A 27137-nucleotide genomic window follows, 5' to 3' on the forward strand; every position below is an offset into this window, starting at 1 on the left:
AAAAGACTCCCACAAATAAATACCACCCAAAAGGATGACAGGACCGATGGCAGAACTAGCTACTAGCATTACTTAAGACACCGACAAAGGGACACTCAACCACACCACGAACAATGAACAAAACGGGCATTTAAATGGGACAAAAACTAACCATTCATCACTAGCTTGTCAGGCGTCGACCGTTTTTGCATTTCTGCCCAAAACGCCTGAAGTTATGCAAAAAAAAACTGTTCTAATCCTCCCAAGACAGTCACGCTCTTGTGTGTGTGTGGTTTTTTTTCTATTTTTTTACTGTCTATTTGTGGGCTAGAGTGTTAAAAGAATTGCTGTACAGTAACTACAACAATGTACGTTTAAACATAAATCCTCTGAATGTTACCACGCATGCGAACTTCTGCGTCGGTTCAAGCAGGTGTAGAGGTTCACCAGGCCAAGGATTGCTACGATATGAGCGATATCTTCTTCTTTGTACTTCAGCAAGCTTATTACTTTAATTTATTTAACTTCAGCAAACATTTTCTCGCTGCACACAGCCCGGTTGGTGGTGGACCTAATCCACCTAAAACACATTTCACCAAACTGTTGCTTGCAGCCATCGCAGAGAGGACGATTATTCGCAATCGTTTCGTTCGCTTTTCTTCTCTTCTTGTTGCAACTTGAAGGGCGAAAAAAAGAAGCTTCACCCACAAAGAGGCACCGGGTCAGCTGGTCTTTCATTCGTGTTCGCATTGCCTATCGCAAACCGTTGGAGGCCAACGGTACGGCCACGGTCATTGTCGGTTAAACAAACCCTCCAGCTCCCCGGAGTGGATGTTTGTACACGGTTGAATTGAAATGAGCAAAACAACGGGGAGTGGCAGATGTAAAACAAAGCAACAGCACAAAAAAGTGCTCCCCTTGGGGACTTTCTTGCTAGCTAAATTTTGCTACCGAATTTTAACCCTGGTGTCCACACCCCGCATCTCCCGGTACCTCCTCACCACCAACCGAATCGGATCGGATATGGATAACGCTCAAAACCGGAAGCGGCAGCACTCACCGGTACTGCTGTGTTTGGCTTTAGCTTCAAGAAGAAAAAAAGTACATAAAAGCGAAACACACTCAGTGGCAGAAAGACGCTACAAACGCGATTTAAATATTCATAAGTTTTATGGTGAGTGAATAATTTATAGGAAAATTTAATTGCACTGCGTTTCGTGTCCGGCCGGCCGTGCTGGATCCGGGATCGGCGGAAAGGAAACTTTCGTCGGACGGTCGGTAAAGGCGGTTTCGAAACTTTAGTTTCGAAAGATTGTAGATTCGTGTACGTGGATTCTTCTACCGGTCGGCCTGGAGTGCTTAACGAAGCTTCACTTTATTCGTTTCCTTTCCTGTTGTTTCGAGTTTACTGTGTTACTTTATGATTCACGATTATTTACTGTTTCACCAGTACTGTACTTCCCTTTCATTAGTGTTGCATTCACAAAGCAATATCTCCCACAACGGCTTCAACGGATGCGGGTAATAGGATATAATAATTAAACAGTAAATCTATTTGATTATCAATTTACCTTTCCACCGACACGAGTGAAACCATTAATCAGAAACACACGACTGGTAATGGAAGTAATGACAAACATTGAATAACCCGCCTCATCCTGCTTCGATGTAGCTCACCGACGCCGTACGCCCGTATTACCATGCTCGAGTGTTTGACAAAAGTTCTCTAAATCGAGAAAATGGTATTGTGTTTGTCACATTGTGGGTATTCGTTAGATAGCGCAGTGAGCTTGAAACTTAACGAAAGCTTTTACCCTCCGGCAGTGCAGAGCATCGGAAAAGATGTCTTGTAGTGTTTTTTTGGGGCGGTCCGGTTGCCGAGGCGACAACGGCGGGTTCTAATTTCATCCAGACCGCCTCCCCGTACGTAGGGCTGACGGGTAAAATTAACTCACAGTAAGTCAGAAATGGCAGGCCAAGACCTCTCGAGGTTGTAGTGCCAAGGAAGAATAAGAAGAAGTGTTTTTAGTGTATTTTTTAGCCTTTTCAAAGGATTCCTATGATGTATGTTACTAATAGTTCATTTGAGTTCTGAATAGAGACTGTCTTTAACCTGGCTTGTTTTTCCCTAGTTGGTGCCTTTCACGAGGTAACGCTATCGGTATGAGTGAAAGGTACGACGAATATTCCCTCTTAACAAATCTGCTTCGATGTCTTCTCCATAACTGCGTCCACGCTTGGTGTTGAGGAAGTTGCGATGACATTTGCGGTTTAAGTTTAATTCAGAGATACGTAGTGCATCGTCTCGCTGAAAGATCTCGCAATGGTCCCGGAGGAGGTGTGATGTTTGTGAACCCTATTTCGTCCAATGAAGATTGAGGTTCGTCTGGGAGGAAGTTCCAAGATCAAAATTCCAACTTCTGCTATTGCTAGGCTAGTGCGTATAAGTCAACTGTAAATTCTTATATATTTATTTGAAGATGAAGTTAAATCACTTTGACAGCTAGGATTGTCTTGACTCGACGAAAACACCAGCTTGACGAAAGTTTTCTCTAGCTCGAAACCATAGTACCGATCCACACGGTATGTGATAAGACAAGGTTTGTTTGAGAGCTCCTCGATTAGAGAACTGTAATCAGCCCTTCATACGCCCGCTCATGACACCCTTCTACACGTGAATGATAACCACGCCCCCCCCCCCCCCCCCCCCTTTACTACTTCCACCACATCTGATAGGGAAATGTGTAATAAATGCTTCCATTCCGTTGCTTGTTTCCGATACAGGTATTCAGCTACATCGAAGCGACCGGAACGCGTCACGAGCAGGAAATCGCTTCGGACATCATTTTACGCATCGTGGACGTCGTGATGCAGAACAAAGCGTCACTCAACAGTCAACAGGTTGGTAAAAGCTCGCAGAAGCTTAGCGTTCGTATGTGCAATGTAATGTACAGCATTTACAGCTTCTTTTTATTGCGGGTACGATTCGCGCTTCCCGGCAAGACCACCCGTGACAATCGCTGGAATTAATTTCCCTGCTACTCACGATTGGAAAATCGATACGAACAGCTCAATCTCTTGAATAGATTATCCTGTTCCTGGTTTTCAATACCGCTCGGCGCTCTAAGCCCGGCCCATTCGTTTGGATGATCCGGCCCAACGGTTCGTTGACTTCGACTGGAAAACTCATCGAACCGGAGCCATAACATCAATCATGGAAATTTATCGAACCGAGCACGTTAGCGCACACTGCACAAATCGCTGTGCAGTAGCACAATTTTCCGATTCTTTACCGTGGCTCGTTTCGGGTCTATGGGAGGTTTGATCATTCACTGGGTGAAGGAAATCATTTTCTCCACTTTGTTTGCAGCGGATCGTGGCCGCTCGAATCACTGCTCACAGTATGCGCCAATTGGCACACAATTGGAGTCAATTGGAAAATTTTCCTAATTTTCCTAACCCTCTCTCTCTTTCTGTCGTTATTACCCTTTCAGCAAATCAAGCAGCTACAGGACCTGGTACAGGCAGCCGCTCTCAATCACGAAACTACAATGGCGGCCCCGATTTCGTCCTCCTCCTCGTCGGCCCTCGGACCAGCCGCCGGTGCAGGAGGCGTTAAACATGCCGCTTCCACCACGGCCACCCATCAGCTCAACTCCTTCTATCTGTACACGGAAACGGTCAAGGGCCTGCCGTTCAATTTGCAAATTTACGGGTAGGTATTGAACGGAAACGATTTCACAGCACAGCTTAAGGCTCTTGATTATTGCGTTTTCATTCGGTAAAGGCTGGAAGCAATTGAGAAGCTTTTCTACGTTTTCCACAACATATTGCTTTATCGATGAATGGGAAATATCATAAGGAGGTTTAGTAGCAATATTTTTTCTCCATAAACATTTTGTTTGAAAAAGCTATCAGATGAGAACAAAACAAAACTTAGATGATTGTGTTACTTCCACCGAGTTAACTCCACCAAATTGTGTCTAGGGTTTTTGGCGCCTGAATATATGCTATCACACAGTTTATAGAATCTCTTTGGTAGGTCTGGTATTTATATGGCATTTATTGCGAGGCTTTTTTTGCATTCCTTTTTTGAGGAATGATATTTGTAAAGCATTAGGCGCATACCAAAATCAATTGTATGTAGTTGGAAGAGATTTAAATTGTTTGAACCCCAAATTCTTTTGAGGACTATATTAGACTTGCTAGTCATCATAAAACAATTAAAATCACTTTAGTATTTTAAAAACAATATTTTTATTTCCACCTTCTCCATTGAATAAATACTGAACCATCCTTTGCCAGCTAGCATTGAACGCTAAATTCTGATTAGATGCAATGTCCGGCCTCGTACAGACTGTGACACTATTCGCCGAAACAAAACACCAACTTCTGATTTAAAATGTAAATAAAATCCATCCACCATCCAGATCGCTGTGCTCACTGTGATTTGTTGCCGATTGTGCAACGGAGCGCATTTTCGCTTCCGCTACAGGAAACGAATTTTACTATTTAATTTTTTTTTTCGTCCTTTTTTTATTTGGCGTTTATTCCATCTGGTGCCCTGGTGTGTTCTACTCAGCGATCAACTCTACTCCGACCAGCTGTACATGGAAATGGACCGTTCCGCTTCACTGCAGGACATCGTGGCCAACGGGACCGTGCTGGTGACGGTGATATCGTACAAAAATCTTACCAGCTTTCTGCCCCGCTTTTATTTTGCCAAAAACAGGTACGTGGCAAAAGAGCGAGTGACCAAAAAAAATCGGAGCCGTTTGCATAATTGAAACCATCATACGCGACGTTCGATAGGGTTCGGTATCGGTAGTTTTACGTTGCCAAGCTATGTGTCTATGTACTCTTGTGGTACTGAAAGCTTCATCTGCATGAGGAAAAATAGTGATAGAATGACAGTTTACATAAAGTTTAAGAGTAGGATCATTTGTGTTTTACTCAGATTTTGCAAAAATTTAAGCACCAAAACTATTTAAGCACCGCAGATTTAAATAATTGAACACTTAATAGAATGTAGTGAATAAGGACTCACCCTATAATAACGCCTAAATGTAGGCAAGTACTACAAATAGCTCTTATCCAAAGGAAAAAAACGTTCCCCGTTAGCCGTTCAACCATATTTAAACTAAACTAGTCCACTAGTAGTAGTTACTTTAAAATTGACACACTTATTTTTATCAGACCACGCTTCACGCACAATCAAACCAAAGACCACGCTCGTTTGACCACGCTCAAACCTTCATTGCATGGTATATAAGCTCAAGAAACAAAACAAAAATAGCATCCTCTCGCCAACGGAACGGACGTCTCGCTGTGCTTCAGACGATAAGCTAATAAAGGCATCAAACACACAGCTGGACACCGTCATAACCATCCGCCGTATCGACGATGGATCCGTATCCGTTTCCTAGCCAATATCCTTTTGCCTTTGCCTTCCGGAACGAATCCATGACGACACTGACGCATGTCTTGGGCCTACGTGAGCCTACACGCTCGTCGCATTGTACCGTACAAACGAAATAGGTTTTCAAAAATAATTTTCACACCACCAACCACCAAATTTAACATCATTTCGCGTACCATTTTTACGCCCGACAGCTTCGGCACCGACATCGACTACATCCCGGCGTCGAAAATCATCTCGAGCTGGCTGTACTACGCGAACCGTACCGGGAGCGAGGCTAACCAACCGTTACACGTGCCGCTCGAGGCTGCCCACGTGGAAATCATTTTTCAGCATGAAAATTCACCCACCACCGAATGGATACCGCTCTGTGGGTAAGTGTCAATACTCTGACCAATCCGAGGAATACAACGAGGGGCGGAGGTGTTGAACCTCATGGAGCAGGTCGTTTTTGAACGTTCAAATACCGTCCAGTAACGAGGTTCAGTCTATGAATGAAGGCTTTAAATCGTGACCATGTTCATGAATGAAAAAGGAATGATTGCAATCCCGTTTTTCATCATCACGTACTGAAAGGTGAAGGTTTTTGTACGTCCCGTCACAAACTCCTCGGTTCAACCTACAAATGCCGTTTCTATTTATAATTTTAACCTATTACATTATTTTAAACTGATTATTGTTTTGAAGTCAACTACCAAAACGCTTTTCCAAAAGGGCAAGCCCCAAACTTGGGCTACTCTCCCCCCGAAGAAAAGCAATATCGGGAGCAGCCCATACCAACGATTTGCTTGTTAGCAATTTTGCTTAATCTTTGCACGTGATTTACGATCAACAAAGCCAATGTGGAACGTTTTTGGACCCCCCATTTTTCCCAAGCACCTTGTATCGCCTTGTAGTGCAACAAATTTCACCAACCAAACCTCAAACCAGCCGAGTCTGCTTTGACAGGTATCGGTGGAAAAAAAAACAAAGCAAAGCAAAATCAGACTGCTTTTGATGCGTTGCGGGATGGAAAAAAGAAAGCTGACGTTGAGAAAACAATACACATTTAAGAAAAACAAGAAGCCGTAGCTGTTTGCGTTCCCTTAAAATCCATGTAACAGCCGACGGCTTTAAGAGGACTTGAAGAAAAATCCGGACGTACCGTATAACAACGCGCAATTACAGGAAAGTGTGTCCAAATAGGATGGTTCGGTGCTGTGTGGGTAGACGGTTCGTTCATTCATGCTTAGCTCACTTCTAGAGCATGTCTAGCATGCTTTTAACCGTTGTAAGCAGTTTGTTTTCGTGAAAAAGCTGTCAAAAGTGGGGGAAATTCCCGACAAAAACAATACCCCAAATTACATCTATAGAAAACACGTTCATAATTTTGCTGAACAGCGCCTGACTCACACCACTGAACCTTTGCTATCGCTTTCTTCAAGCTCATTCAACAAACGTAAGCCTACACGTTTAATCGTGGAAAGCATGCTTTTCTAAGGTTTTGCTCTCTGTCTGTTGGCTACCAATACCATCGATGGCCCACTTGTCGTAAGAGATGGCATTGCATAATTTGCTGTACGGTTCGTGCATAACCAACCTGAGCTGTTCGTATTTAAATCACCGTTGCATAATTCATTACCGCAAATGCTAATTCTACCGACGACTTTACGTGAACCAAATTGCTCGAACTGTACACCTTCTTCTTCTTCTTCTGTGGCACTACAACCTCGAGAGGTCTCGGCCTGCCATTTCTGGCTTTCTGTGACTTAATTTTACCCGTAGAAAAGTAGTCAGCCTTTCGTCGAACTGTACACCTGCCCTCTCTAATTAGTTGCTCTCAGCACAGAAATAACCAATAACAATAATCACTCCCATGTTTTGCCCCGGGGGCGTTCAGTAGCGTTCGTCAGACGATTAAAATTTCGTTATGAAATAATTCCATTGACGAAAGCTGCTCATTTGCTTGAATGCATCATAAGCCCCTGTTTACGTTTAGATGTTTTGTTTACGCTTAGACGTCACACCATGCTTGACGAAAGCTAGTTTCGTCAAGTTTTTGATAAACGAAATATTTCAAGTATACAGTGAGTAAGGATGAGTGTCGCTCGCGTGGGGGGCACTCAGAAAGTTTATAAATAGGGCAGAAAACACAATTATAACTCTCTTCGAATTTGGAATCTGAACACGACGCTTGGTAAATATTGCAACACACCTCGATCCGAAACTCCGCGAATTCTTCATGGTGCCGTGACCAGGATACATAGCTCGAATTTCTGGTGTTTTTTCGCGAGTTTGATCGACCCGTCGTTCACCGTTTTGTGTGTGGTTTGGATTTTCGTTTGGTTTGGATTTTCGTGCACCGTACAGCTGTTTTTGCCACATCACGCATTACACTGCAGGTCACTCACTCACACGCACATACACACACACGATTGCACAATGCCCGTACCACCCGTCGTTTTGGCGTCCCGTCGGACAATTTTGCTGGCGTCCCTTACTCGGTACGAGAAATTTTTGGATAGTTTCGTTCACGCACGGGATCAAGTACAAGTGGAGGTTCGCTTAAGAAAATTCGAAACATTATGCAAGGACCTAGAGAGTGTTCAACAAGAATTAGAGGATTCCGCTTCCACGCTGGAAGAAACAACGCAGAATGCTGCATTTCGAGAGAATTTCGAGAATAGATTGATTCGTGTCCAATCTCAACTGCAGGCAAAGCTAGCTCCTACCGCGCACCCGAGCACTGGATCGAACTCACTCAAGGGCATCAAGCTTCCCACCATCGCGCATCATACGTCACAGGGTCACGAACTGAGTCACTCGCGGCGAATAACCTTTCCGCGTCAAACTTGTTTTGGTACCACGTCACATGAAACGCCAAATTGCATTTTATGCAATTCCTCGCATTCATTGCTAAAATGCCCACGATTTGAAGGAATGGAGCCTAAGGATCGCTATCGTTTCGCGATGACCGCGCGTTTATGCACAAATTGCTTACGCGAGAATCATGCGGCTCGTGATTGTCCGGCGCACTACAAATGCCGGTATTGTAATTTGGCACACCACACAAAACTGCACTTCACACCGAATAGCCCTAGTTACACAGCTCCGCAACATCACACACACAACACCGCTAACGATCACACAGCCACCGATAACACACAACCCCCATTTGCAGCAGCACTACAGCAAGCACCCGAGCAGGTATTGCTCCAAACTGCTTTCGTGAATATTATTGATGATTTCGGAATTGCTCATCCTGCGCGTGCGCTGTTGGACAGCGCATCGCAGTCGAATCTTACTAGCGATCGACTCGCTAAACGGCTAAGTTTGAAGACGAGTAACGTACACGTTACCACGCTAAATTGGATTTTGTCACCACCCAACACCTGGAAAACGGTTGTGGCTAATCGTGTTGCTGAGATCCAGAACTATTCACGTCCTCGTCAGTGGAAACACATTCCCGGCTCAACAAATCTCGCCGGCCTGGTATCTCGTGGGATGTCAGCAGTGGACATGCTGAAAAGGTCGATATGGACTTGTGGTCCCGAGTGGTTGGGGCTACCTGCTTTTGATTGGCCAATATCGAATTCATTGCTGGCGGCCGAAGCTGATATTGAAATTCGTCGGACACGCACACAACAATCGTCACAAGTTACTTCATCCGCGATCACACCTAAATTCCTGGAAGCAGCTAAACTCACATTATGCATCCTGGCGCAACAAGACGAGTTTTCATCGGAGATCCGGTTGCTGAAAAAGGGAGAAACTATAGGGCGGCGCTCACCTCTACGGCGCTTGAATCCATTCCTCGATGAGGAAGGAATAGTGCGAGTGGGTGGCCGATTGAAGCTTGCACAGCTTCCCTACCAGTTCAAACACCCTATCCTACTTCCCAAGAAACATCCGTTTTCTCGTCTCATCGCATACCACTTTCATGAAAAGCTGATGCATGGCGGGGGAAGACTATTACTTTCCCAGATTCGAGAAGAATATTGGCCGCTCGACGGACGGAGATTAGTGAAAGGAGTAGTCCGTAATTGTTTTCGTTGCATACGACAGGATCCCGCCCTAGTGCAACAACAAACCGGCCAACTTCCGTATCAACGCATCACTCCGAGCCGGCCGTTTTCTGTTACTGGAGTAGATTACGCCGGCCCATTTTGTCTTAAGCCGACGTACAAGAGAGCTGCCGCTGCCAAGTGTTATTTGTTTTTGTTCTTTTGTTTTGCAACCAAGGCGGTTCACCTGGAGCTGGTCAGCGATCTCACCACTGCAGGGTTCTTGGCCGCTTTACACCGTTCCACAGCCCGGCGCGGGCTACCGTCGGATATACACTCCGACAACGTAAACAACTTGAAGGTTCGTCACACGCGCTAAAAGAATTTTTTGAGTTATGAGTTATTTTTGAGAGTGAGCAACAGCAAAACATCATCGCAACCAACTGCTCTGACATGGGGATTACCTGGCAATTACTCGTGCAACGTTTCTGGAAGCATTGGACCACTGAGTATCTGCAGGAAATGCAGAAGGACAATAAGGTTGCGGTTCGGTGCGAAATCGTTCCCGGCAGACTGGCCATCCTTGTGGACGATTCCCTCCCCATCACCCGATGGCCACTGGCGCGCATCATTGTTGTACACCCTGGAGAGGATCAACTTACAGTAGTGAAGCTGAAAACGGCAAAAGGATTAGTCTCTCGTCCTGTTACGAAAATTTGCGTTTTACCTGTTGCGAAACCGTTCTGTTAGAACCGCGTGTTAGTTATTTTGTTATGACATTCTGTCATGGGGGGGAGTATGTTTACGTTTAGATGTTTTGTTTACGCTTAGACGTCACACCATGCTTGACGAAAGCTAGTTTCGTCAAGTTTTTGATAAACGAAATATTTCAAGTATACAGTGAGTAAGGATGAGTGTCGCTCGCGTGGGGGGCACTCAGAAAGTTTATAAATAGGGCAGAAAACACAATTATAACTCTCTTCGAATTTGGAATCTGAACACGACGCTTGGTAAATATTGCAACACACCTCGATCCGAAACTCCGCGAATTCTTCAGCCCCAACCCGCGCACGGGGTGGGATTTGTCTCAGGCGCCAATCGTAACAGCAATCGAAGTACATTGGCCAACTTATTCCTCTTTCGAAATTATGTCTAGAAGGCACACTCCACAAAGCGCAGTGCTTGAACGGTTCAAAGCCTATTTCATTGTGAGCTCTCATAAAATCCTATGCCGTTCGGACCTGGGCAAAACCCGAACGCACACAACAAAACTTCAGCATCACCGATACTACACAATCAATTTAGATGATTCGACGACGACGAGTTCTGCTAGATTTGTGTACGCTTGCACTGATACAAGAGCTTTCGGTTTTAGTCTGCATTGTCCACGCCATGCCAGACATGCGGCACACCACTAATGTTCTGCTTTCTTTACGCTCCTCAGCTACGACTCAAAGGCGACGTTCGAACCGACGTGGCGTACGGATCTATGCATCACCGAGAATCTGCTGGAAAACATCACCCGCTGCATCTGCCCACTGTCGGGCACGTTCGTGGTACTGCTGGCGAAGAAGAACTACAACGTGAGTACTTTCCATCCGCTGAAGCGAAACATTTCCAAGATACGTATCTTGCACCCCGTTCCCTTGCACGCGTGTCAAACACAAAGGTCAATGAGTTATGTGGAGCTAACAATCTAAATGCTGGAAAGAAGCGAACGAATGTTTTGCCAGTGGCGAGGTTATTGACCTTTTTTTTTTGGCGCGCACAAAGCTTCGGACAATACGGCCACTTACGTTAGTAATACGTTCATGTCAAGTGCATTGAAGTGGTTGTGCTGGATTGGCGAGATGGAGATAATGGTGCACAAGGGAATTTTGTCCGACTGTCTTGATAGACCGTCTCACATATGCGAAAACTGCATTCCTCTCTCTCTCTCTGTGTGTGTATGAGTAGCCTTGATGAACAAAAAACATATTTGGACCAAACGGTAAATCATTCGTCTTCAAGAAGCATTTCCAATTTCTGTTTAATGGAAGATACTTTCTTGAGAAATTGTGTCCGGTACCTCCCTGAGGTAATATAGAAGAACGCAATGGGAGCATTAATAAGTGCGTTGCAAATCGCACGCTAGTTCTTGTGAGAATTTCAGAATGTTTAATATTATTTCGTGGAATTTTACGCCACTGCAATCTTAAACCTAGCATATTGCTTCTTGCGTTGTGAGCGCCTAAAGGTATGCAATATTATTAAGACTTTCGACCAAATTATTCTACTTCTAGGACGAAATGTGTTTATACTTTTCCGATGAATTCTAGAGTCTTAATTCCGTAAGACTCTTCACAATCTACAACTATCATCCTATCACTAAGCTATACCTCAACCTCACACATGATTCCTTACCTAATCCCTACGAAGATCTCCGTCCCAGCGTCACCAAAAAACGAAACCGTTTATCCTGCTGGAAATAATTTTACAATTCTTCCGTCTCCGACATTTCTTCCCCAACCAAAGCAAAGGAATGTGTGTTGCGGGAATTATTACACTGGAAAACAATAAATTTTCATTTGATTCAGTTTAATGATACTTAAGGCACCATTAGAATACATTCCGGGCCCAATTTGCTCCCACAACGCTGGTGCTGTGCCCACCCGCCCACACGCAAAGCTGACTAGAACCGATCCAAAACCTCCAAATGGCTTTTCCACCGCTTTGCGCCATTTGCCGGATGTAACGAAACCGGAATAGAAACGGCATTGCTACGGATACAGTGGGCTAAAAGCTCGAGGTTCTCGGTTTGGAGATAAAAATTGAAAGCGACTCCTTCAACCTGATGAGCTTTGTTGGGGGATAGATCTACATGGTACAACTGCTACCTCTCATCCGGTTGTTTGCTTATCTCCATCTCTCTTTCACTCTCTCATTTAGCAAGATGCTACACTGCCATACGCTTCGCTTCGTCCCATTGGGTGAAGAGTTAAGGCTACAAGGCAAGGCAGAACTCGAGCATCTTTTTCCGGAAGCTTCCGGTTCCAAATGCCGGCAGACGTTCGGGGTTGCCTTCTGGTGTGGAGAGATTTACGTCGGAAAATGGAAAATAGATTCAAATGGTAGCGAGTTGATTATGCTAGACAAAATATGCTATCCCGCATCTGTTCTAACGCAATGCGTGTCGTTTTCGGTCGTCGCGCAACTGTGTTCGTGTTTGTGTCACCAATTTGTGTCGGCTTCCTTTTCCCACCGAAACATACGCCACGGGAGAGGGATTACGCGGCCCGTGAAGGAATGGGATCGTATCTCGATGCTTCTCGCTGCTATCTGTTGTCACTCTATTTATTCCCACCCGCAAGCAGGCCCACACGTGGGGAGCGTCGGTTGTACGGCCAACAGCGGGAGGACATAAATAAATCATCATTTTCTATTATACATTTACGCATCATTGGTTGGGGGATAGAGTGAGTTTTTTTTTTTGTGAGATCGACAAAGGCTCGTGAATATATTTGTACATTCAAATTGCTTGCAAAATACGTTGCTGCACTTGTGCTGTGGGACGATTATACAGCCGTACAGCCGTATTTACATACGATAAGGCAGGTGAAATTAATTTCGTTTGCAGCATACAGGAGATGCTAAGATAAACGGGTACACAATTCTACACACACTTGGGAACGAATCTACCCAGGAGTTAGGTGAAGCCAATCAGATGCTGTCTAACGAATGTAAATACGGTTCTGAGAGGAATTTTCCTGTACATTGGATTTTTTTTTTGTCATCATTTATGGCCTGGCTGTATTGTTTGTACATTCTATTTTCAAGAGTGCAGAACTTAGAAGTTGGAGGAAGCTTCAAAATGATCTTTTAAAAGACTCGTTAAAGAACTGAAGAGACAGGTATTCGAACCACATCCGAACACATTTCTAATTGGTGCCGAACATCAAAATAGTGATAATATGACCCTTGCTCTCTGAATACAGTAAACACAGTCAGGCATTAACTAGAGATTTGCTAGAATATTCCGCGTGTAATGTATGCTGAAATTTCTTCAAACTGTTTTGGTATTCTTATATATATATATATATATATATATATATATATATATATATATATATATATATATATATATATATATATATATATATATATATATATCCTCTGAAGAGGATGCGATGTTTCCTAATTTTTCGAATAAGGCTTCAGGTCGACACCAGATGACTACTTGAAGTTACACAACACTGTACTTTAAGCCTTGGATAAAGAAGGAAGTCAATGGTAGGCCACATGTAAGACAGCAAGATTCGATCCGTTGTTAAGTCTCTACATCGGTTTAAATGTTCTGACCTCCAAACTCTCCACACCTTGACCACAGCTACTACTTTGTATGGAGCGCAGTTGACAAGGACACCAATCGCCCTTCCAGTAATGCAACTTAAAAGATAAAATTGAAATAATTTTGTAAGGTACCTTGCTGGGCGCCTAGAGCAGCTAGTTCAAGGTTCCGAAGCTGGAGAAAAGCTGATGAGCATTAAGCATGGCCATGGTATTGGTATCTATTATGAGTGAAACTTTTTAGAGTGTGTTATAATGTACTCTGCATATTGTTTTTGCTATTTCATTAATTGTTGTAAATACAAAGATATTTTTTTGTTATCTCTTACAAAAGTGTCAAATTTATCCCGAACCTCCAGTATATGCCCAAAACTAGGCAAAAAGTATGCAATTCGCATCACAGTTTTTCACAGCATCACATCCGCAAAGTACGGAAACAGTTTTTCTTTCCTTAAACTTATAGATACTTCCGTTTGTTAATTATTCAAACAAACCCCCGACGCCACCCATGTTTGACACCCTTGCACTATAGAAATTTATCTCCCGAAAGGAAATTCCTGCCGACTCGCTGGGCGGTCTTTTGCGTTGATAAAAAATGCAAATCTTATTTCGTGCTATTCGGCACGGTCATGTTCACCTACCATACCGGTGGTGCTAGAACGATCCGTTCTCCAGCAAAAACCTATGGGTATGGTAATACCGCAACATCCCACACGGTAGGGCAATTATCATAAATTATTAACGTGCGTGTTCCGCACACTAGGCGGCGGTGGTACGCGAGAAAGTGTTAGAAAAAGACACCAATGGCAGACGAAATATGTGGAGCCACCGCGAAAACGGGAGCTACAACCGGAAGCAACCACGATCGTTGATGACCATCAACATAAAACACTGAAACGATGATGATTCCGCTGGCAAAAGCTGCCGGCTTTTTTGATTCCCCGACACTGTGCGGTGGGAACATACCCCTTTTTTCCGGCTCAAGCGATGATACATTAAGGAAAAGCTGCAACATATACACTTTTTTCTTGCGAGGGAATAAAACAATATGTCTTTCGCTCTTTCTCTTCTTCTTAGACGTTGAAGGATAAGGCAAAACAAAACGGAGTGAAAAAAAAGGCGTTATGTGATGCTTTTCTGACATCAATATGAGATTCTTAAGCAAAGAACAGTTTTTATTCGTCGCCTGGTTTGGATCAGACGCTGCTTGGCAACATTTAAAATCATAAATTTATTCTACCCGATCCATCGTCCGCTAGCTCCAACCCCTACCATCAGCCACAATAACCATTCGAGGGGTTTCTTGAATGGCCATTGCCATCGACGACTTTTCACATGCCACATCTCACCACCACCGACCGTGCTTCGGCACAAGCCACCATCGAGAGTGGCATTAGTTTCGGATTGGCGCATATTCACCACAGCGGTCCTGCGTTCTTTGTCACCACAGCTCCATCACGTCACGTCGGCGACGATGTTACAAAGTTTTTAATGTTCTGCTCCCTGCTCCTCCTTCCCCCCACCATCTGTTCCCACTTCGGTGTCAACCTTCAGTGGGCAGCAACTACGTAGCTAGCAGCCAAACGTCAACACAGCGACTCAGCGACACTTGTCGATAGCGACCGATAGCAGAGAATGTGACCGGATTTGCTGGATTCGTATTTTTTTCTACTTCTTCTATTGCCTCTCTTTCCTCTTTCGTTCAACAAATTCCTTTTTACGATTGGCAGCATCCTTGACGCACGCATCCGGTAGCCCGTTCCGCTTTCCCCGTGAGGAATTCCGCTTTCCCCGTGAGGAAAATTCCGGCTTGAGGAATTTATGTTGCAAGCTATAAAATTTTCGATACGACTGGTTTCTTATTGAATGTCGCAGATTTGCACAACGAGTGCCTGGGGGGGGGGGGGGGTTGATTTTTAACGTCTTACCGTCTCTGTTTGCTCACACCGCAATCCCCCACCCGACACTGCACAATCTAATCCAATTCATTCAATCCATCCTGGTCTGGCCACACCAAGGACCGACTCACCCGTACACAGTAACAATCGTCACAGTCCGGCATGCTGGCACAGAATTGGTGTTTATTTCCATTTTTATGTTGGTTTTTACGTTAAATAAAATGATAAGGTTATGGTTTGCGGATGCCCCCCCAGCGCTTCCATTGTGTCCGGCACCATGGGATGGGACAGAAAAAAATATCGATAACTTTAAATGGCCGTTGGGAATTCGGGAAAGTAGAAAAGTTTTAATGCAAAAGTACGCTCGTGTGCATAAACAATCTTTCAGATCGTTTGCCCCCCTGTTCGCGCAGGTTTGCTTGTGTGCGTCGCATGAATATTATTATCGCTGACTGCGACAACATGTTCCCTTGGTGGTCTCCATAGGAAACTGCTTTAACTGATCGTTTAAAGTGTCTTAATTACCTTCTGCTAAGCGCCTTCCTGAATATTGTTGTAGGGAGGCTCATGCTCATTAAAGGCAGCAGCAGCAGCAATATGCTTGCCTAAACTACGAACCGTAAGCTTAATGAATTCCCTATTAATCACCGAAAAAGTTTCTCTGAATTGAATTTCCCTCAACCTGCTAGCCGTCTTGTAAAAAAAATCCAACCTTTCGGTTCCCACTCTTTGTCCTTCCTTTCATCTCTTGCCGCAAATACACAGGGACATGGGACAGTGTGTATACACGTTCGATACAAATTTGCACCCTTTTCTTCTCGTCGTTTCGGTATTTTCGTGTTGATCATGGTGTGGCATCATCTTCAGCTCCGGTGTACGAAATTAATAACACTCAATCAAGCGCCAATAAACCTGATCCAACCGGGTTTCTTCCATCCGGGCAGGTAGGAAGACACAAGGAAGAGTCGACTTCGAGTGCTGCACCACCACTGGAACGTTTAGTGAATTTTTAATTGCTTCCAAATTACTATCCCCATCTCGCTCTCTGTCTCTCTCGCTAAGCCAATTTAACGTATAATTCGATGCTGGTTGTGGATCGAAGGAAAGGAATTTTAAAACGTTACGACGGATACGGTACAATCATTTCGATGATGCTTGTGCACATCAAAATTAATTGATGGCGTTCCCTTTCGCCTGTAGTATATTTTATTAGCTAAGGTTTTGTATAAGAACTGTGCTGTTGAGAGGCAATTTGAGAGAAAAATGGTCAGTATTTTACTCCACTTGAAAGGCTTTCGATTGGGTGGTTTTTCTCCGGTAAAACGGCTAAGGGTATGCAATATAGTATTCTATGGCAGCTTGATTATCGACCTTTTCAAATATATAGCAATTGCATACTTTTAGTCGTTTAGAATTAATGTGAAATAAGCAAAATATCCTAAAGGCTCGCTCAAAACACACATTCTAGACTATTTTTATCACTTCATCATGAGCTTTATACACCGACAATCCTTTTTTTCCTTTTGTACAATTCGAGTTCCCAAATAATGTAAATTTTTACACACATGATCTAAACCACCAACCATTCCAACCGCACGTTGAAATTGTCTGGCACATTGTTCGTGCTGGGGCCACATTCCTGGTCGATCCTTGTATCCTTCTAAATACCACACAACATTCCTTCCATGAACTATAAAAAAACTTTTTTTTACCATATCCTTCTCCAAACCCATTTAACGAGGTGTGAGGCTATTTCGAAACTTCTAGGAATTGCGTTAAAACGAGATACGTGAAACAGTACATTCACAGCCACACACACACACACAAAAATGCCGATGTAATTTTCGCCATACTCCCCGCTGAGGGAGTATACACTACTATAGTCAGTCTCTGTGTGAATATGTGAAACAAAATTCTAAACAAACACACGGTACACAAAAAAAAACAGTTGATTTTGCCGGAAAACTTTTACTCCACGAATGTTCGATCGTTATGCTCAGGCCGGACGCACTCGCATCGCTCCACGCAAAAGAACTCATTTCCTGCAAACCCCCCGCTCCAATCCTTCGTCTTCCCATCCACACTGGCAACTGGTTTTCCCATTTGACATTCATTTCTGTTTTGCTGTTCTGCACGCTCTATTTTCTAGCCCACGGTACCGAAGACAACGGCCCGACCGATACTGGTAGTGATCAGCTGTGGATGTTGCTTCCTGCAGTCGTGCATCGCCTTCGCCATCATGCTGCCGATCCTGTATCAGCGGCGGTGCTGTGTGACCTTTTTAAAAATGCAATTCTGCTCCGCCACCTCGATGGCGATGGCAATATTCATTCTCGGCCTGCTGCAGCTGTTCCCGCCGGTAAGTAGCACTGTGCAGAGTGTGTGTTTCTGTTTCGTTGTTCCCATCGTCATGATACGTTTCGAGCAATTCTCGTAAGAGTGTGTTTCTTTTTATCGCTGCTAGAACGAATCCTTAGGGAGTGTACACGCAATTAAATTGTAAATTCGGTCCACACCGAAAGTTGTCGTTTTCATTTCACTTGGAACGAGCTGGTTTACTGCTGCGAAGACAGTACGGTGTGGAATGTAACGGCATTGTGTGACTAACAGTATTGCTGAGTGTACTAGCAATGTTCCAAAATTATACTAATCCACGGAACTATGGCTGATGCGTTTCGCGGATTCAAGTGACGGTGGTAGGTATTTTAAATCAGACATGATGTGGCGACAAATTAGATACACACTTTAACATATAAGTACGTATTGTCTGCTGTTTAAAACCGCTAGATACTAGAATACCGGCAATATCGGTATTTCTGGCCATATTACTGTCTGAGGCATCTTCGCCACTCAAAGCACTCGTCGTGGTTAAAGTCTCAGTACTCACCACTGAAGCATGGACTCTGTCCAAAACTAACGACACCATCTTAACTGTGTTTGGGACGAGGACGCTCAGAAGGATTTTTGGCCCTGTATGTGTTGGAGAACAGTGGATGTGCCAAAAACATAGACGAGCTCTAGGATTAGAACGGTGATCCATCGTGCAGCGAATTAGACTCGCATGGCTCAGGTGGGCCGATCATGTCATGTGAATGACACCGGACAACACAGCCCGTTAAGCCTTGAGAAATTTCTCTGACTTAATTTTACCCGTCGTAAAGTAGACAACCCTACGTACGGGCGGTCTACAACTGTTAATATGTACTGAGATTTTCATGACACATAGATGTGATGTTCTCGCAAGACACTTGGATATGATACCCAGTGTACAAGTTTCATTGCTCCCTCTTAATGCTCTTAGACCTTTAATCAACAGCAATCACTGATCTGCCCCTTGACATGGATATAACACAATCAACATTCTCCGATATATGGTGTTCAACAAAGAGCACTTAACCCGTAAGTTGCAGTGTGATGTCAAGAGCTAAGCTCAAGGATAAATACACTGAAGTGAATGAGTTGGTCATACCCAAGAAAAGCTCGTTCAGTTGATGATTGAGAAAATTTTATCAAATCAAATTAAACTTTGAGTTTTAAAATCTTCTACCACCTATAATTCCAAGATATCCAAAAATTTGTGTGTTACTATCAAGGTATGTTTTCAATTATGATTCAACAAGTTTTAATGGCATCAACACCTCCAAAAGATACCTCAAACACAAAGTTTTTACTTGATGTCGATCATTTTATGGAAAGGTACTCCTCCTGCAAAACCGGTTACAAACTGGAGTCGCAGCTTTCACATTTTAAACTTTCGTTATCTTCCAGCAACACCATGTCTAACCCATCAGCACTATCATAAACCTTCTTTACCAGCATGCCCGGGAAAGTTATATGTCAACAGATTTTCCATAACGCACCAGAACAAACATGATGATCGAAATCCTTTGCAAACGCATCTGCAATTTATTTAACTCTCTTCAAATAAATGTAACGCATCGCATTGCGTTCCGTAGGGAGCGGTTTCAGGCTGTCATCTACGTTCGATTCCCACCCCGAAGCTTAAGCTCCTCTGGCTGATGATTACATTTCGTTTCAGCAAATTTTCCTTCCTATAAACGTTCTCCACTCCACACTCCCATGGACGCTGGTTTCTTGCCGGGTTTGAAGCGTTTGCGTGTCGGAGTTCTCGTGTGCTGATGGTGCAATTGATGCTTGCCTCATCCATTGCCTCTGCCAGCGTAGCAAACGTGCCTGCAGTTGCCTTGCAGTTCCGCTTGTCCACCCCACCACGCAACTTTGATCCCTCGCAACATGCACTGATCTGGTTGGACTTTCTCATAAACGGTCCCCAAGCTCACCACCGCTGGCGTTTAATGAAATGCTTATAAATAACGAGAAACTTTGTTATCGTCGTTATTGCACCGCAACGAGGCCTCTCCGTCTATCTGTCGCACATGTGCAAAATGCAGCACCGGCACGGGATCGGATTGCCTCCCGAAGACTAAACTTCGACGGCGTGTGCTGCTGAAGTGCCATTGCTCATGTGCTCGATTCGCCGCCCCGCATGTTGCCGCGCGCAGGCTGGACGACAAAAACGAAACTGCATCTGCAGCAGCGCGCATGCATTATTTCATGCTCGGAATTAGTTTGACAGCTGTTTTCCTTACCCTCTGGATAATGGGGGGGGTGTTGGGCTCCTGGCCGTGGCAGAGCTGACGATGTTTAGCTAGTTCCGTTTAGCCTCGTTAATAAACATGTTTGCTGGTGGTTCCGTGTTGAGACTGTGTCAGCGCACCGTTTAATGACCTGCTTTCCGAGAAACACTTTTTTCCCGGCTCTTTATCGTTCGAGTAAAACACTGGTCTCGAGTGCACTATCAGAACCCTCTTCCCAGGCTTGAGTGGAGCGATTGTACGTCTGCTTCAGCAAATTACAATCAATTAAGCGAAACAATTCACTTATCATCGGAGCAATCCTCGGCCCCATACCTGCCCACCGGGCAAAGCACACTTGTCCAGAGCCCAGGAGAATCTCGGCTACTGAGTGCACAAGTAGTACAGCCGGGGCCGTTTTGTTCTTGTTGTGGCGAGCCTTTTTCAAGCAGTTACTCTGCGAATGGATGCGAGCGTCTTTTCAAGTGGCCATTCATTCAAGAAGGTGTTGCTGTGCGTCTTGCGGGCAAACGGAACCGTGAGCCAAACGGGACAAAGTGAGACAATGTACACGGTCTGTAGCAATTTTACTGTCAAAGTGTCGGAGTGCTTTGAGTGGGATTTCCTTTCTTGTTCCTGTCTGAGAGGAAACACTCTTCAACATCCCGTTGAGATTGATGCTACAGGTTTGGGATGTGGGAAAATGCAGAGGACATACTTCACCTTTCATTAGGTCACAAATTAGAAAGGTCTTTTCGACAGGATAATGTAATTTTGTAATTGAGATTTTTTGGTTCCATACGCAATTGGTGCTCTTACAATATTAAGCTTAATTCTATAAATTAAAGCGATGAAATATGAAGGAAATGAAACCGTTCTTCACAAATAAAAAATTAGATAGAATTACTATAAAGTAAGCAGATAAGCCCAGTGAAGAGATCAAAAACAAGCAGAGCTTAAGGTGCTCATTTATCCCACATGAAAATCAGTTGTTCTTTATCTTTGGCACTAACAACCTCGAAAGGTCTCGGCCTGCCGTTTCTGGCTTTCTGTGTCTTCCAGCCTGTGTATCCTTCTGGCTATGGGCACCTTCAGGATATTTGCTCCGCTAAACAGCTAAGCTAACTAAAGGTTCATTTTCGTCTACACAGCCAAAGAAAGTCCTTAACACACGTCGCTCAAAAATGGCGGGTGCATTGGTATCTTCCGGCAGCATCCTACCGGGTATATCAGTGTACAATATATAGCGCATTTCGTGTGTCTGGCTTTATCATTAGTTTATTGAACCTAACCTGTTCATTTGAAAATAAAAATCTTTGCAATTTTAAACCTCCATTCTTCCGCCACTAATATAGACTTTAAGCTTAAAGCTTACCCTTTATTACCTTTAAAGCTTTTGTTACCATTTAAAACACCCTTCCTGGATCAATCACCTCTACCCGTCTACTCTTTGTCGATTAATTTCTCCCAGACCGCAACGGACGCACCCATGGTCGTGTAGCCCAAATTGAATCAAACCGGGATGGAAAACTTTTCCACTGTCAGCATCCAAGAAATTCCGTAATTCAATTAGACTTTCGAAGTTTTCACTTTAAAAAATGAACCACCATCGAATCCGGCCCATTGCGGATCTTAACGGTCTGTGTTGTTTTCTTCCATGGTTTTTTCGTACTGCTATCACTCTCCCTTTCGCTGACAATCTTCCACACATATAGTGAGAAGAAGGCACACGGCCTGACAGACTGACCGTGATTATCCACGCCAGCCCGACCGTGACAGCAAATCGAGCAGAAACTCTTTAACGTGAATGACCTCGAACGATCATTCAACCTTTGCGGCTCCGGAGCGCAAAATTTTCCCCATAATGTGAACCGAAATCACCCACAAGCCGAATGTCAAAGATATTGACACGGGCGAGGGTGATACTGAGCTGGGTGCATGAACCAGTCAGCCAGCCGGTGTTGTGTTCCGGTGCGGTCGAGAGTCGTCTCTCTTCATTTAACGTTACGCTCCGTTTGCTATCAATATTGGTGGTGGAATGCTTGTGGACACATTCTGTCATTTGTATGAGTTTTTAATTGCTACCGCAATCAAAGCATTCAACTGCGTGGGAATTTTAAGCGTTTATATTCGTAAGGCTGAAAAGTACCAGGCGTCTCCATCGATGTGGACCGCAACGCATGTTAAAGTAAATTGGTTTCAATTGTGCCTTAAATAATGGATTTAACGTCGCTAAACATATCCTTGTTGTTGTTTAATTTTAATTTCTATAAAATACCCTTCTGCTACAACATATTCTTCATAACAACCACCACCGCCGAATAACACAGTCTAATGCAATCTATTTAAAACAATTTCTCACGCTTCACACTTACGGCACTACTAATCCCTTCCCTATTCACTTACAGCTGACACAAGTCCGTCCACCGTAGATAATTAAAGCTAGATTACAGCTACGGTTGGTCCTTTCGCTCGATTAGAAACAGTAGAAATAACCTCCCGCACAATGCAATCCGTGTGGAACATTTCCCCGGTGCAGTGAAGCATACTACAACTAACTCGCAAAGTCATCCACCATTTTCCACCAGTTTCTCCTGGAAAAACCCCCGACGACCCTGACGCTGCTAAAACATCCATAATCGCTCGGAAATGAATGCGTTCACACCTCCACACTCGGCACGCTCCGAGTGTCTAGCGTACGGGACTACCGTGTCAAGGATCTCCGTGACATTTGTCACTACCGGAAGGATAATGCATCGTTTTCGCTAAATGCACCGGGTGTGCAAAGAGCACGAACACACACTCACTCACACACACACAGTTCCATTGAATTGCCATAAATTGCGAACTCATGCAGTTCGGATCACGTCACACCAAAGCAAGCACAATTTTCCTTGAATGAACGCGTTCAAAAGTCAACAAGTTGCCCGAACTGCACTTGCCAGCCGGATGGTTGCGGTGCACCTGGTTTTGCAGTGCAATTTTGTTAAGTGAGGGCCCAAATAGAAACGGGGCTACGTTTTAAAATAAATCAGCTGTGCATTTATTTCGAGATTTTAATGCGATAACCAGCGAATGACCTAAATCCGCGTTCAACCGCAACGACGGTATAACAATCGAGGAAAGTCTTCATGGTTTTCTCTAATCCAGTAAATTACTAATAGCATAGCCATTTTTTTACAATACATTACTAAAACTTGTTAAAATTGTTTGATTTGTATAATCAACTTTTTTTTAAATTAAAATAATTCAGTTTTTTTATTTGTATTGTAAAAATCAAAATATCAATTAATCAGAATTAATACAATAAAAAAATCAAACTCATAACGACCGCCGTTATGAATTCTCGCAACAAAAAAACATGAATCGATTGAGCATCGTCATTAACATGAAGTGCAATTAATTGCGTGAACACACGTACTACCCTCCGAACGCGCACCTTTTACTCCATTTTTCATTCACTCGCACGAATTCACCCCGTTGAACGATAATGGGGAGCGAGCATAATGAAAACACTGCTGCTGCCTAGCGCTGTAATGATGACCATCCACGGTCATTGGAACGCGTTCCACTTCGCTGCACTGGAATGCGTCGGAAATGCTCATAACATTTCGCACATGCATCACCGACGCATTATCTCACCGCAGCCAACGGTCAGGGCGGAATCGTTCGATCGATTTTAAAACGAACCGATCCGTTTCCGACCCGGCAAATATGCACGCCGTGCACTTTCCAGTGCAGGCAAAATAATCATAAAAAGGCGCACACATTTACAAGCGAGTCCAGCGTAACCGGTGCAAAGGTAAGGCTTGTAAGAGATACAGAGAGAGCGAGGAAGCAACCTGAACCACGCCACAAGTCTCGAAATGTTCGTGCCTGCAGAAAATCCGTGCCATATCGAGTTATCCGGCGACGTTAGATAACTAGCAAAAAGCCCGGCACGCAAAACCGTTACAGTGCGCAGTTTTCCATCCCAAGTGTCTCGTTTTCAGTTCCCTCCCCCACAGTTCCCACCCTAGGCGTACTCTCATAGCCAGAGTGGACATAAAGCTGGACGAGATTATTCGCAGATCAGCAGAAAACCATCCATCTCTGCACGCGTTATTTTCCCCACGCACGAAAAACAGACTCACACACACACGCTCACGTTTCACAACACACCCGTGACCATCGGCCATTGCACGGTAACGCAAACGAACGCATGCTTACTGTCAAATGGGTACGGGAATGCAAAAAGGCAAAGAACCGTGTTTTATCGAACGATGCCTACCAAAAAGGGGACAATTTTTCCCCCTTTTAGGGAAAATGGGATCGAGAGGGCAAGGACGGATAACGGATGATGTTTCACGCATTCATAAATAAATAACGCACGGGCATAATTTATGCCGTTGTTCAACCACGGTGAGATGGCATTTAAGCCTGTTGCACGCACACCTCCAAACCGGGTGATACACGCCTACGGATGCAGTTTGGCCACTTTCCTACCAGGGTGGCCAATGAAACGGGCTAGTCGATTGCATATTTCAGGTAGTTTAATTGAAATTATTTGCAGTGATATGGAACGTCCTCATGACTGTCCTTGTTAGTGTTGTCTAACTTTGCCATCGCTGTTCCTATTTTTTGTGTCATTCCCGTTTATTGTTTATTGGTCAGCTTCAATGAATAAATGATGAATGAATATTTTTTATTCTGCCATGAATTGGTATTTAACACTCTTTCTCCATTTAAATAAATCTTGATGTATTGATTCTAGTTTAATTTTTCATCTCGATACCTTAAGCCTGCAAGTATGCAATACGAATTTCAACGTCATCCAATAAAGTGTATCCCGATATCGAGAAAACCATGCTGGAGTCTATGATGACCTAAGCCGTTTGGGTTTGGACCTCTTGCAGCTGAAATCCATACAAACTGACGGCTAAACTGACCAGCGCCAAAAAATTAGTTTTTATTCGAGTAAATTACCAAACATTGGATGCTTGTAAGTACTCGAAAATTGACAATACGGCGTCATGCCGTAATACTGGAATTATAAATAAATAAGTGCTCGAAAATTCTTATTTGGTTTATTTTTCAAGCATCTTGTATCAAGCAGCTCATGTCACTTTAGTTGGGGCACAGATCCTTCTCCGAAACGAAAAGGCGCCAACCTTATCCCGGATGTCCTCGCAATAAACAACTACAATTGTCCCTATCTCCAAAAGTAGGACTGACTACCTTGCTACGAGTAAAATCAAGTCACAGATCCTCAGCAATAGTAGGCCGTGACTTCTCGTGGTTGAAATGTCAAGGACGAATTGCATACTTTCAGACGCTACGTATCAAACGCACATGCTCACTAACGTAGCATCTCTAAGAGTTTCAAAGAGCCATTTGTTTAGGTGTTAATACATGGCATTGGCCAAGATATTTTAGCCTAATTAATGCTTTAAATCGTAGTTATACAAACCTGTAATTGAACTTACCTTTATTTAGATAAACTAGAGTTTTCGTGAGCAATCTACAGGTTAAAACAAGCTCCTAAATAAAATGGAAACGAGATCTTACATGGACAAAACCCAAAAATAAAAGAAGTAATTACTCTCAGTAATCGAAATCGTCAATAGCAAAATAGAAAGCAAAATTATATTCCCCCTGATTCGCCCACATTTGAACTTTCGCCCACTCGTATTCTTTGAGTAACCAATCCCTAAATAAGCATTTTCCCAAAAGCATTCACTTCTGCATCCCACACACAAAGACACATCTCCCGCAAGAAAGGAACTTTTCAATCATAAACCTATCAATTACCGACCGGCACGGAAATGGATAATCCCAAAAAGCTACTGGAAATTAGTGTGCTGTTTGACAGTTTGACCGTGCCATCTTCTCCGGTCCTCCGTCCGGCGCACCATGACGTCTTAATCACCGCAATACAGCTGTCAAGATCCTGTGTTTAGTGATAAAGCCATCATCAAAAAGCACCTAACCACCCACCCTGTGGTTATGGCTCTGTGTCCTCCGGTTCCGGCACTATCTTGTCCTGAATCTTTGGGCATGCGAGCTACGACTTTGGGCAAACGGATGCGCCTACGACACCGGTCAACACACGGTCAGACTGTCGCTCATACGGGTAATTAACCTTATTAAATATGTCACCCGAACCGAACGGGAGGCAGCTCTGATACTAACTGTCTACAGATAGTGCACCCCAAAACAACCTGAAGCGATGATGGACACCGTGCTGCGAGTTATCTTCCCACCGAAGAAGCTCACCAAGAATGGGAATGGGTTAAATAAATTAAAGCCTTCACGAGTGTGTGTGTGTCAGTGGATCTGCTGTTGTGCAAGCTCATCAGCGTACCTCGCCGTATCCGTTTAAGGGGGTTGCGCTGGCGCGTGGTTTGCATAAATGTGATTGAAAGTCAATTACTTACGTTTCGCTTGAAGTCACGGTTCAAGTGCCGCTGCAGTCAATAAATCGATCGTTCGCTCTGTGTGTGAGTGCATGTGTCGTTGACATGCTAAGTCGAGCGTGCAACGACTGCCGAACTGAAGGAAGTAAACCGTTGTCCGTGGGGGAAACCTGTTCCCTGCTTCTGGCACACTAAATTGACTTCGATGAAAATTTAATATTGGACCGTTGGAATTTTCGGACCAAATGCACGCTTGCACCTCCTGAGGACCTGTCGTTTGTGCTGTGAATGAAAATTAATGATGCCCGGTGCTCTGAATGGAGCGGGGTTTGTTTGTGGATTGATTAACGATTCATGTGTCATAATGTTGAACTCGCTCATTCGCGTGGAAATGATTCGCGACAACGTGTAGAGCTTTTTAAAACTAAAATTCTATGCTGTGTAAATCGAAGTCTATATGATTTAACTAGCTTTGAAACCAGGGCTATTTTCATAAGGAGTAATTTTCTTATGTGGCTTACAATAATAATGTAAATATTAAT

At 43.9% G+C, this 27137-nt stretch overlaps 1 protein-coding gene across 3 annotated transcripts in view; it reads left to right on the forward strand.

Annotated features, from left to right (window-relative positions):
• Window positions 1-27137, forward strand: part of LOC118513433 — a 197676-nt gene that overhangs the window by 140263 nt on the left and 30276 nt on the right. For all 3 annotated transcript variants that reach the window (XM_036059164.1, XM_036059162.1, XM_036059163.1), the window contains 6 exons: window positions 2764-2880; window positions 3474-3694; window positions 4562-4711; window positions 5593-5772; window positions 10826-10964; window positions 17755-17964. In XM_036059164.1, coding sequence (XP_035915057.1) covers window positions 2764-2880; window positions 3474-3694; window positions 4562-4711; window positions 5593-5772; window positions 10826-10964; window positions 17755-17964 — 1017 coding nt within the window. The remainder of the gene's footprint in view (window positions 1-2763; window positions 2881-3473; window positions 3695-4561; window positions 4712-5592; window positions 5773-10825; window positions 10965-17754; window positions 17965-27137) is intronic.

Source organism: Anopheles stephensi, chromosome 3 (genome assembly GCF_013141755.1).
Source record: "Anopheles stephensi strain Indian chromosome 3, UCI_ANSTEP_V1.0, whole genome shotgun sequence".
NCBI classification, from domain to species: domain Eukaryota; kingdom Metazoa; phylum Arthropoda; class Insecta; order Diptera; family Culicidae; genus Anopheles; species Anopheles stephensi.